Here is a 13527-nt window from a genome sequence, read left to right as displayed (position 1 = left end):
CCTTAGGTGTACGTGGCTGGCGCCTTAGCCGGTTGAGCTATAGGCGCCGAGCCCATTCTTTAGTTTCTATTGTCATTCCAGTGCCCCTAAACTATATTTGGCTTCCTGTTGCTTTTTTGTTTGAGACAGAGTCTCACTTTGTTGCCCTGGTAGAGTGCTGTGGTATCATAGCTCATAGCAACCTCAAGCTCTTGGGCTCAAGCATTCCTCTTGCCTGGGCCTCCCAAGTAGCTGGGATTATAGATGCCAGCCACAATGCCTGGCCATTTTTAGAGACAGAGAATCAATGTTGCTCAGCCTGGTCTTGAACTCGTGAACTTGAGCAGTCCTCTTGCCTTGGCCTCCCAGTAGGATTACTGACATGAGCCACTGGGCCTGGCTTGCTCCTTGTTTCTTAATAAATGATGTGTAACTGCACGTGTAACTTTTTAAGTGCCATTTTTACATAATTCTGTCATAGGTAATCTGAATATCTCGTTTTGAATCCCAGTTTAGCTACTTAACTATGTACTCATCAATTTTGATTATTTCACCTCTTTATGTCTTATTTACCTTACTAGGTTATATAGATGAATAAGGTAATGAATTGTGAAAGAGCTGTATCTGACACATAACCTTCCAGTCTAGTTCACAGAGACTCAGTCATGTAACCAGTACTATTTTATCTGTATTCTCATTATGTGATATAGGCACATAATGCTTTTTTTAAATTTTCAGGTTAATCATTTTTTACTTTTCTTGGATATGTAGTTTTCATTGATCTCTCACCATTATATACACATTGAACACCTATTAAGACCAAACACTGGAGATAAAAATAAGACGAACTGGGTGTGGTAGCTCACACCTATAATCCTAGCACTCTGGGAGGCAGAGGCAGGTGGATTGCTTTAGCTCAGGAGTTCAAGACCAGCCTGAGCAAGGGCAAGATCTTATCTCTACTAAAAATAGAAAAAACTAGCTGGGGATAATGGTGGCATGCCTGTAGCCCCAGCTAGTCAGGAGGCTGAGGCAAGAGGATTGCTTGAGTCCAAGAGTTTGAGCTTTCTGTGAGCTAAGATGCCCTGGCACTCTAGCATGGGGCAACAAAGAAAGACTGTCTATTATAAAAAAAAAAAAAAACCAGTAATACATGAATTGTATCTCTGAGGAATGCATCTGCTAGAGGAGACAAAGTGTTAAAGTAAAATTAAAGCCTGTGACTGAACTTTTCTGAATATTAGAAAGTTAAACATGGGCATAGTAGCTCATGCTTGTAATCCTAGCAGTTTGGGAGGCCAAGGTGGGTGAATTGCCTGAGCTCACAGGTTGAAGACCAGCCTGAGCAAGAGCGAGACCCCGTCTCTAAAAATAGCCAGGTGTTGGGGAAGTGGTGCTTGTAGTCCCAGCTACTTGGGAAGCTGAGGCAAGAGAATCATTTGAGCCTAAGAGTTTGAGGTTGCTGTGAGCTATGATGCTACAGCACTCTACCGAAGGTGACAAAGTGAGACTGTCTCAAAAAAAAGAAAAAAGAAAATTAAACTTATAGCAGCTATTGCCTAACTTAATTTAATAATGTTATTATATTTGTCTTGGTAGTTACTTTTTATGCGAGTAATAACTCTCCCTAAATTAGAGTGTAAACTACTTGAGAACAGGTCTCCGAAGTGGTGAGTCTATGAACTTTGGAGATGGACACACTGGGATCTGATTTCTAGTATTGCCATTTAGTTACTGTAACTTCCCTAAACTTGGGTTTATTCTCCTGTTAAAATAGAAATACTAATAATTCTTTGACAGAGTCATAATGCTTAAATGAAATAAGGGGATTAAGGGTTCTACTACAAAGCCTGCAAACAATTTATGTCGGATAAACTCTCCTTGTCCTCTCCTTGTACTCTATTGATATCAACTCTGGAAATTTAAAATAAATATTTGATTGGTAGATGACTTTATTGATTCATGTTCCCTTCCCGGAATATTTTAAAATGCAAGTGGCATTCATGGAAACCTGTTTTTGGTAATACCAACTTATATGTATTTTTTGCTCTGTGCAGCTTGTAGAATCCTTATTTTAGTTTTACCACCACCTTGTGCAGCCTGGCTAAGCAGATATAATTATCCTATGTGACAGGAGGGAGTTTTACCTTTGAATTGAACTAAGCTGAGAGTCTTAAGAGGCAGCCTTGAATTTGTGTAGGTAGAGCCTGAATGTATTACATGACCTATGTAATACTGTAGTTCTCTCTGAATTTTTTAGTTGCTAGAATAGTGAAAAGGGAGTTCTTCTATTCCACGGCTTAAGGATACATAAACTCTCAGTGCAGCAGTCTTTTTATTGTTGATTATTATAGCTTCTATTACTCCTAGAAGTTAACCAACAGGGACCTGAGATTAGGAGATTTTGTCATTCAGCTTTCATATAGTAAATGCTGAGGCCAGCCCTTTGCCTGCAGGGCCCTCTATCAGTGAAGAGGATCCCTGACAGGCAGGCAAGTGTAGGGGGAGGAGTGGAGATTTTCACTCTTTGTGTAAATGAATTTGTGCCATTGAGCCTGATGGGAACTAGATACTGTATTCTTGAAGCAGTAGAAGCCCTTTATTGTAACATTTCAGGCTTTTTTTCCCCCCTATTTTCTTCAGGTAGTAGGAAACATGTTGAGGCCCTTTAAAATTTCCTAATGTTCTGTATGCTTTTAAAAAGCTGCTAAAATCATGCAACTGGTTAACAATAATCGTAATATATTATTATAGTCTTCAACTTACTTTGATTTACAATTGGGATAAGATTAGTTGTTCATGGGTGGATTTGTGTACGATGGAAACACATCTGTTAACTAAATTTTGTTGTGGTTTTGAGATTGCATTTAAGGAGTAAGTGATTCACAAGTTCTTTAACAATTTAAACAAGTTAAAAAAACAGGGCGGCACCTGTGGCTCAGTGGGTAGGACACCGGTTCCATATACCGAAGATGGCGGGTTTGAACCCAGTCCCAGCCAAACTAACAAAAAAATAGCTGGGCGTTCTGGCGGATGCCTGTAGTCCCAGCTGCTCTGGAGGCTGAGGCAATAGAAGCCCAGGAGTTGGAGGTTGTTGTGAGCTGTGACACCACGGTACTCTATCCAGGGTGATAACATGAGACTCTGTCACTAAAAAACAAACAAACAAAAATAGTTAATGTAAGTTAAATACTTAAACATCAGAATGTAGTTGCTGTACTATAGCTTAGTTTAGAACCTATTTTGGGGGGATTTTTTTTTATTGTTTTATGAGAGTCTCAAGGCTATTACCCTAGGTAGAGTGCTTTGGCATCATAGCTCACAGCAACCTCAAACTCATGGGCTTGAGCAATCCTCTTACCTCAGCCTCCCAATTAGCTGGGACTATAGGTACTGCCACACTGCCTGGCTATTTTTAGAGACGGGGTCTCATTTTTGCTCAGGCAACCTCAAATTCTTAGACTTAAGCAATTCTCTTTCCTCAGCCTCCCAAGTCGTTGGGATTATAGGCGCCCGCCACAGCGCCGGCTATTTTTGTTTTGTGGTTGTAGTTGTCGTTGTTTAGCAGGCCCCAGCTAGGTTCGAACCCACCAGCCCTGATGTATGGGGCTGGAGTCCTAACGACTGAGCTACAGGTGCTGAGCCTGTTTTGTTTTGTTAATAAAAAGTTTTCTAAATGTAGAAGGAAAATATCAGGAATTTGAATATAATTTGCAAGGAGAAACAGCAATAGCAGCCTAAATTTTAACATGTGCTTTTCAGGTATTTTAAAGATAAATTTTAAAGGGCATTACTTACTGTTTAAGGATTTTAAAAGTCTTACATTTTTGTCAGAAAGTGACCAGTCAGAAGGATGCTGAAATATATACAATGCATAAGGATGGTGAACAAAATGGTAGTCCTTTCCACTGTTACTATTGCCCAAATTTCCTTTGATTTTCTCCTTTGTTTAGAAAACATTCCTGAATGTGAAAATAAAAGGGAAATAGGTAGAGTAAAAGTTATAGCTTATTCCATTTATTTTGTAATTACATTTTTCCTCAGTGTTTTTAAGTGGTATATACCAGTATGGCTAGGATTGTTACAATATAAACCAATTTGAAATTTATTTATTTATTTATCTGTAGAGACAGAGTGTCACTTTATCATCCTCAGTAGCATGCTGTGGCGTCACACAGCTCACAGCAACCTCCAACTCCTGGGCTTGGGTGATTCTCTTGCCTCAGCCTCCCAAGTAGCTGGGACTACAGGCGCCCGCCACAATGCCCAGCTGTTTTTTTGTTGCAGTTTGGCCAGGTCCGGGTTTGAACAACTGCCACCCTCGGTATATGGGGCTGGCGCCCTACCCACTGAGCCATAGGCGCCACCCTGAAAATTAGTTTTTAAATTGAGCCATAACATATAAAATTTTATGGTAACATGCAACATCTGACTATGTTCAGGTATGGTTTTCATACCCCCACCAATTGGCTCATAATAATCAGGAATGCATCCTCTGTGTGGTGTTTTCCAGTTAATGCTGTTTTGGAAATCACATTAGTATATGCAGTAGCTTTCTTGGGTACATGTGGTTCATTATCGATTATGTTATTTTAGACTTTTAGTTTAAGGGAGTAAAGTAAACCCTTTTAAATTCTTAGTTGTTAAGAGTTTTGAAGGATGATAGGGATGAATGAATAAGGAGCAGCATTAGAGTAAGTAAGGAAACTCATAATAATATAGCAACTACATATCACAGAAGTAACACAGAATCTTATGTAAAATGGAAAAGATAAATCATGTACAAAACGAATACCTTAAAAGCTTACAAGGGGGTGGTGGTGCCTGTGGCTGAAAGGAGTAGGACGCCGGCCCCATATACTGGAGGTGGGGGGTTCAAACCCGGCTTCGGCCAAAAAACTGCAGAAGATAAATAAATAAATAACTTACAAAGAGGGCAGCGTCTGTGACTCAGTGGGTAGGGCACCAGCCCCATATACCGAGGGTGGCGGGTTTGGGAGGCTAAGGCAAGAGAATTGCCTAAGCCTAGGAGTTGGAGATTGCTATGAGCTGTGATGCCACAGTGCTCTACCAAGGGCGACAAAGTGAGACTCTGTCTTAAATAAATAAACTTATGAAGGAACATTCAAAATACAAATAAATATGTATATTTTATTTAATTAATTAATTTTATTTTTTTAGAGACAGAGTCTCTCTTTGTCGCCCTTGGTAGAGTGCAATGGCATCACAGTTCACAACAATCTCCAGCTCTTGGGCTTAGGTGATTCTCTTGCCTCAGCCTCCCGAGTAGCTGGGACTACAGGCACCCACCACAATGCCTGGCTATTTGGTTTTTTTTTGTTGTTGTTGCAGTTTGGCCGGGGCTGGGTTTGAACCCGCTATCCTCAGTATATGGGGCCGGCGCCCTGCTCACTGAGCTACAGGCACCGCCCCAAATATGTTTATTTTAATTAAGACAATAAAGGAGTCCTAAGTGTGTGGGTGAAGGGTATCTGGTTAGCTAGCAAACTCAACTGTGCTGTATGTCATACAGATGACTTTGGTATTGCTAAAAGTATATGAGCCGTCTGGCCCTTTCTGAAGGGAAGAGGGAAAAGTGACAAACTATCTTATCTTTCAGTGCTACCTCCATTTTCTTCCACTATTTCCTTTTTCCTCTTTGGTATTTTCATTTTCCTTTTAAAAAATTTCCTGCCATTTATCTTTCATGTTTTTCTCAAATGCAGTCCTTACTTCAGAATGACTGTAGAGTTTCTTCTACCTCTCATATATACACAAAACTTTAACTGGCTGCTTACTAATGTACACCATCTTTCATTGCCCATGAGAGATACTCATAACAATGGATTTCTCTTATGTTAAGGATTTTTAAATAGAAGTTTTAAGGTCAAGAGAATTTCACTACAATCAGTATAAGTTACATGAAGACGGGTTTGTGTGTGTGTGGTTTTCTTTGTTGTTGGTTGTTCTGTTGTTCTAGTCCTGGTGCCTACTACAAGGAAGGCATTCAATAAATACTGAATAAATGATTAAAATGTTAGCCTTACAAGGCCCACACTGGTGGCACAGGACTGTAATCCTAGCACTTCAGGAGGATTGCTTTAGGCCAGGAATTCCAGTCCAGCCTCAGGAACAACAAAAGAAAAAAAAAAAAGAAATAAGAAAAATTAGCTGGGCAGGGTGGCACATCCCTATAGTCCCAGCTGCTTAGGAGACTGGGTAAGGTAGGAGGATCATGTGAGCCCAGGAATTTGAGTTTGCAGTAAACTTTGATGATACTAACTTACTGTAGTCCATGCAGTAGTGCAAACTCTTGCCTCATAAGAAAAAATAAGAACATTAGTCTTAAGAAAATGATAATGTCATGTACTTAGAAATTATTTTAGCAAAGCATTCTTTTTTTTTTTTTTTTTTTTTGAGACAGAGCCTCAAGCTGTCACCCTAGGTAGAGTGCTGTGGTATCACAGCTCACGGCAGCCTCCAACTTCTGGGCTCAAGCGATTCTCTTGCCTCGGCCTCCCAAGTAGCTGGGACTACAGGCGCCCGCCACAATGCCCGGCTGTTTTTTGGTTGCAGCCATCATTGTTGTTTGATGGGCCCGGGCTGGATTCAGACCCTCTAGCTTAGGTGTATGTGGCTGGCGCCTTAGCCGCTTGAGCCACAGGCACTGAGCCAAGCAAAGCATTCTTAATACTTCTAGTGTAGAATAGCAATATGAGTTGAACAGTGATTCTCAAGAGGAAGGAAGCTTTTTTAGCGATTTTCCTCATTCTCTTCTCTCCTTTGCCTTCTTTTTCAAATATGAGAACTGCTGGAAGAGACTGAAATTAGTATACATAGTATTAAGGAAAGGGTAGTTGGCAGAGTGAGAGAGAGAAGGCAATTATAAATTTAATGGAGTAGGAGTATAATGTGAATTTGGACAAAATATCAATGCTATTAATATGTTAATTATATAATATTAAATATTAATTAGCTAGAGTGCCAAGGCTAATTGGAAGGACAGAGGAGGTGAGTTGACATAGGCAATGGGGAAATTGATTGGTAGAGTGCTCATATTTCATACTGTAGATATAGGAGGCCATTATGAATTATTGATGAAAGTGACATGATAAAAAAGTGAAGACAGTTATTTATTCTATTTAGCTCCTGTTTGTAAAATGGATTATAGCTTGAGGTGAAGAAACGTTGGAAATAGAACAAAATTGTGAGATTGTTGTAGTAGTTCAGAGTGGTTAAACTGTTTCACTCAGTATATTACCAGCAATGTCTTTATCTAGCAAATACCCTTCTTTTGAAGTTTTATCTACATTCTGACCTGGGGATAGAAGGAGGCAGGAGGAAGAGTTCCATACTAAAAAGTAATAGGCTGGCATCATAGTCCCTACTTCTTTACTGTGTAAATTCATGATTGTGGAGAAATATTAATTTCTCCTGGGCTTCAATTACTAAACTTTAAAATAAAGATAATGATCTGAATGCAAGGATCAAGGTCAGATCAATTTTGTGGGTTCTTTGCAGCCCACTATTCTTTTGTCAACTATAAATGGTGTCAACAATGAATACCACATATTGTTTCTGAGTATTAATTCCTGTAACTACGGTGTTTTAAGAAGAAAAAAGCATATGACATTAAATGTTCAAAATCTATAATTTATAGTTTAATGTTACCCGTGCTGACCATTATATATAAAAATATGTATTTCTGTTTTTATATGTGCTATGGTTATATAATTAGTTTTTTAGTTATTAGACTATAAATAGCAGTCTCAAGTTAATGGTACAAAACTTGAGTCTTGTGTACTTTTAGAGAAATGTGAAGTATGTAAAAATTGTTCTGAAATGTATATTGTCTTATAAAGCTACAGGTACAATAATGCCAATATTATTTAGAGTTGCTAGAAATTGTACTTTATACCCCTTTTTTGCTACTGAATACACTGTATGTATATACACTTGCATGTACTTTTTTTTTTTTAGAAAGTTTTAATATCAGTAGCTTTTTGTTTGGTTTTTTTTTGAGACAGAGTCTTAAGCTGTCGCCCTGGGTAGAGTGCAGTGGTGTCACAGCTCACAGCAACCTTAAACTCTTGGGCTTAAGGTAATTCTCTTGCCTCAGCCTCCCAAGTAGCTGGGACTACAGGTGCCAGCCACAATGCCTGGCTATTTTCTTTTTTTTGTTATTATTGTTGCAATTGTCATTGTTTTAGCTGGCCCTAGCTGGGTTCGAACCACCAGCCTTGGTATATGTGCTCAGCGCCCTGCTGACTGAGCTACAGGCACCACCATCCAGCAGCTTTTGGTTTTCTTTCTTTCTCTTTATTTTTCTATGTCTATGTCTTTGTTGTTATTTTCCCTTCTGTTTGGTTTTTTTTCCCCCACCCCCACTTTAATACATCTGGGAATATGAAAAGGCAGCTGCTATGGTAACTGCATTTTGGTTAATGAATAGCAGTCTAACAAGATACATAAAACATAATGCAAACTGTTCAGAGTTGGTTGCTGTCAAAGCCGTAGAGATATCATACTTTTACTCTTCCTTCTTGAGGAAGAAAAAAAATCTTTAGTCTGAAGTATTTTGTTTTCTAGCTTACTATTTCTAATATTATAATGTTACAGTGAACTCTATTCTTCTTTCTACTTAGTCTGTACCATATTCACCTGTGGCAAATTTATGGGAGATAAATTGAGGTACATAGAGGGAAAGAAATGATTAAGTGGATTAAGAAGTAGATTTCTGGGGTGGCACCTATGGCTCAAGGAGTAAGGCGCCAGCCCCATATACCAGAGATGGCGGGTTCAAACCTGGCCCTGGCCAAAAACTGCAAAAACAAAAAAAGAGAGAGATTAATTGGATTAAGAAGTAGCTTTCTGGGATGGTGCCTGTGGCTCAAGGAGTATGACGCCGGCCCCATATACTGGAGGTGGTGGGTTCAAACCTGGCACCGGCCAAAAAACTGCAAAAAAAAAAAAAGAAGAAGTAGATTTCCTTTAGACTTGTACATAGAAGAATAGGGACAAGAATTTGGCCTGAATATTTGCTTTTTGTGCTATAACTTCTTTATTACCCCTTGCTTTTTGGCCCCTAGTGCCCCTTTTACATTTCTTTCTGGATTAGAGCTAGTAAGTAGTATGTTTCTTGAAGATGTTTCTGTCATAAAGGCCAGCTGCAACTGGAATATTGCATTCTGCCAAGCCTTGAAAATTCCTGTAATCTGTGCCATCCTGTCTCATACTGTCCCATCTCATAGTTGTCCTCTCTCTGCAGTGCTCTATGCCCAGGTCTCTGTGGCTGGGCTGCTCCAGCCTGGCGGACAGCATGCCTTCGCTGCGATGCCTGTATAACCCAGGGACTGGCGCACTCACAGCTTTCCAGGTACTTTCTCTGTCTCTGTGGGTTATTTGCGGGCATTAGTTTGTGTGTCTAATTCATTAGTATGTCCCTACTTCTTTCCCAAGCTTTTCTTATATTCACCCTTCTCCTTCATATTGCCTGTATTTCACATCGCTTAATACCTTTAATGATTAATTGTTAATGTAGATCCAGAACAATCCACTCTTAAGACATTTTTATCATGATTGGTTTGCCAAAATTGACATAGCACAATTTGCCTGTTGGGTTTCATATCTAGTAGAAGTATGACAGCAATTTTAAAGTAATCTCAATAAATAAAAATTCTGTATGTAATGTTTTTTCTGGACCTACATAAAACTGATTAATGTAATTATAATCAATTGCCTGAGCATCTCTCTCTCTTTTTTTTAAACAGTTACTAAAAATATTAGTGCTCTTTTCAGAGTATCTCCTGGTTATTATACTACTCTGTGTATTTTTATTTAAACTGTTTTATTGATATCTTGATTAATGATTCCAGTTTCAAGGTGAAAAGGCCTTTGAAACCTTTGTTTACAATATTCAGCCTAAGACAGTCTCACTGTTGTTGCATAGCTTGATGGATTCTAGTTCTCTTCATTTTCTTAGAAAAAAATGGAAAATTGTAGAGGAAAATGTAAGAAAGAGCTTGGTGCTCATGGCTTACACATTAGGGTAATCTAATTTGTACTGTGTGATAGTTTTCTTGTCAGAGTGTTATCTGTCCAGCTCAGGTATTTGGAATTTGTGTTTAGCATTTTATACTAATACACAACAGGTTAGTTTTTTACATTCATTTTTAATCCATGTAGTTCATATTTTATATATAGAAGAATTTTGAAGATAAGCTGTAAGTAGCAGAATGCTTATAACTAAGCATTAGTTAAAAAAGGGGAACTTAAGTTGTCACATTCCTGACTTGTGCTAATAGTTGCTAGTCTTTAATGATACTATTTAGTAATGATAATGCAGGAGATTTTCATTTTTCTTTTACAAAATTTAATATTAAACTTTTATTTGCTTGTACTGTGATATACAATATATTGAAGCACGTAGCCTCTAGTCAAATCAAGTCTTAAATGTTGTCTTTGTCACTGATGGCATGATCTTGAGTAAATTGTTTCCTTGTGTGTAATGGGTACAGTAAAGGTGTGAGGTAATGGTTGCTGCTTTTATGATCATCGGTCTAAAAGCTATTGCTATTATTAGAGAATATTGATATCCAGAGAGTATCTATTTATTTTAAAGTGAAATTCTCATATGTTAACTATATGTCATATTGATAAAAGATCTTGCCCTTGAGGAACCATAGTGTAGCCCTGTGGTTCTCAACCTTCCTAATGCCATGACCCTTTAATACAGTTCCTCATGTTATGGTGACCCCCAACCATAAAATTATTTTCATTGCTACTTCATAACTGTAATTTTGCTACTATTATGAATCGTAATGTAAATATCTTATATGCAGGATGTATTTAGGTGACCCCTGTGAAAGGGTTGTTTGACCCCCAAAGGGGTTGCAACCCACAGGTTGAGAACCACTGGTCTAGCCTATTGGGGCCTATTTTTTTTTGAGGCAGATTCTCTAGTTCTCACTCTGTTGCCTGGGTTAGAGTGCATGGCTTCAACCTAGCTCACAGAAACCTCAAAATCCCGAGCTCAAGCTATCTTTGTGCTTTAGCCTCCCATGTAGTTGGGACTATAGGTGTGTGCCACCATGTTTAGCTAATTTTTCTGTTTTTAGTAGAGAGAGGGTCTCACTCTTGCTCAGATTGGTCTCCAGTTCCTGACCTCAAGTGATTTTCCCATCTCTGCCTTCCAGAGTGCTAGGATTACAGGTGGAAACTGCCACACTCGGCCTTACCTATTGGCTTTTTAACTTTTTGTTTTTTGGTTGCAATGAATTTAGCCAATCAGCAAAGTCTGAGGAATAGTAATTTCCATACTTAAGAAACCAATTGCAAATTTAGGAACCTCCATGACCACTCACAGGTTTAATAATTTGTTGGAAAGGATTCAGAACTCACTAAAAGCAATTATACCACAGTTTATTACAGGGAAAGGGTAAAGGTTAAAAATGGCCAAAAGAAGAGACACATAGAGCAAAATCTGGGAGGAGTCCAACTGTAGAACTTCCTATCATCCTCCCTCCATGAAATTAGGGATGGTATTACAGCCCTTTCAGCCACAGTGTATGAAAAAGCATTAACAACCATGAAACTCACCCCAGCCTTTGGTGTGTAGAGATTTCACTGGAGCTCAATCATACTGCCCACATGGCTGACTTGAGTCTACAGCCCTTTCTGTAGGTCACACTAATGCCTTTGGTCTCTGTTTATTCCTGCTCTTGGAACTGATAAGGTATGCTTAACACCTCTAACATGAATCACATTTGTCCAGTACTAAAGCTATCAGGTAAGGTGGTCCAGGGACCTACAGACAACCTCCTACTAGCACAGAGCAAAGACTAGAGCTCTTTTTGGAGGTTGATTCTTCACCATACAGAGGTCATGCACCTCTTTGAGAACCTGATGAGAATTATTGCTCTTGGATATATAAAATTTTATTTGATAGCTACACACAGTAGAGCCTCCATAGTTGACTACCTCCCCGCATGACCATCTTCTTAAGTGAGCCTAATTTTTTTTTTTTTTTTGAGACAGAGCCTCAAGCTGTCCCCCTGGGTAGAGCGCTGTGGCATCACAGCTCACAGCAACCTCCAACTCCTGGGCTAAAGTGATTCTCCTGCCTCCACCTCCCAAGTAGCTGAGACCACAGGTGCCCGCTACAACGCCTGGCTATTTTTTGGTTGCAGCTGTCAATTGTTGTTTGGCGGGCCCAGGCTGGATTCGAACCCGCCACCCTAGGTGTATGTGGCTGGTGCCTTAGCCACTTGAGTCACAGGCGCTGAGCCCTAATTTTTTTTTTTAATTTTGACAGAGCCTCAAGCTGTTGCCCTGGGTAGAGTGCTGTGGCATCACAGCTCACAGCAGTCTCCAACTCCTAGGCTTAAGTGATTCTCTTACCTCAGCTTCCCAAGTAGCTGGGACTATAGGTGACCACCATGACACCCGGCTATTTTGTTGTTGTTGTTGTCATTGTTGTTTAGCAGGCCCTAGCCAGGTCCAAACCCACCAGCCCCAGTCCATGTGGCTGGTGCCCTAACCACTGAGCTATGGGTGCCAAGCCAAACAAATTTTTGTTTGTCCTAAAGTGATTTTGAGTCTTTAGGCCAGTGGTTCTCAACTTGTGGGTCATGACCTACAGGAACTGTATTAAAGGGCTGTGGCATTAGGAAGGTTGAGAACCACTGCTTTAGGCCAAATGAAGATCAATAGGAAAGATTGTGAGTGAATTCACCATCACTATCAGGTTTTCTTTATCTGGGCCTAATCAAAACAAATAGTGATTTTAAAAAGTTATCCCCTCATAAGTTATTACCTCTGGAGAATTTTTGGAGAAAGATTGGTTTAGAAATTTTGCTGGAAGATTTTGCAGGAATAAATCAGATGTGGGGGCCTGAATTTTGTTGTAGGAGTGAAATTGCATGGCATAGGTGGAAACAAGATGCTTAAGAAAACATCTTAGAAAAGAAGCCCTAAACGTCAATGTATGGTGTGATTAAGAGCATGGACCTTGATGTCCGATTGCTTGGGATTTGAGCCTGGTTCTGTTATTTTCTAGCTAAGACCCATTATGTAAGCACTTGACCTGTTTATGTACTTCAAGTTCCTTATCAGTAAAATGGGGATGATAGATAATAGTATCTATCTTTATAGGGTTAATGTTAAAATTAAATGAGTTGATTTCTGTTAAGTCCTTGTAACACTGTCTAGCAGATTGAGTTTTATATTATTAGCAAAAAAAATGCATGGAGGGGTCTGGTGTAATGGCTCACCCCTGTAATTTAGAAGTCTGGGAGGCAGAGCTGAGAGGATCACTTCACCCAGGGGTTAGAGACCAGCCTAAACAAAAGTAGTAACCCTGTCTCCACAAAAAAAATAGAAAAAATTAGCTGATTGTGGTGGTATGCATCTGTAGTCCCAGATACTTGGGAGGCTGAGACAGGAGAATTACTTGAGCCTAGGAGTTTGAGCTTGCAGTGAGCTATAATAATGCCACTGCACTTTAGTTGCAACTCTCTCTCTAAACAAAACAAAATGTGGCTCGGCGCC

At 39.4% G+C, this 13527-nt stretch overlaps 1 protein-coding gene across 2 annotated transcripts in view; it reads left to right on the top strand.

The window, feature by feature from the left end:
- BTRC (beta-transducin repeat containing E3 ubiquitin protein ligase) overlaps positions 1-13527 on the top strand; it is a 191223-nt gene that overhangs the window by 52477 nt on the left and 125219 nt on the right. For both annotated transcript variants that reach the window (XR_002772618.1, XM_012803680.2), the window contains exon 2: positions 9248-9355. Coding sequence is in view for 1 of the 2 variants with exons in the window: in XM_012803680.2 (XP_012659134.1) it covers positions 9248-9355 (108 nt within the window). In the remaining variant the exon portion in view is untranslated. The remainder of the gene's footprint in view (positions 1-9247; positions 9356-13527) is intronic.

The sequence above is a fragment of the Otolemur garnettii genome, unplaced genomic scaffold, assembly GCF_000181295.1.
Source record: "Otolemur garnettii isolate 467f Iridium unplaced genomic scaffold, OtoGar3 scaffold00021, whole genome shotgun sequence".
Lineage (NCBI taxonomy): Eukaryota > Metazoa > Chordata > Mammalia > Primates > Galagidae > Otolemur > Otolemur garnettii.
The sequence above is the reverse complement of the archived record's forward strand: the minus strand, read 5'-3'. Positions and strand labels throughout refer to the sequence as shown.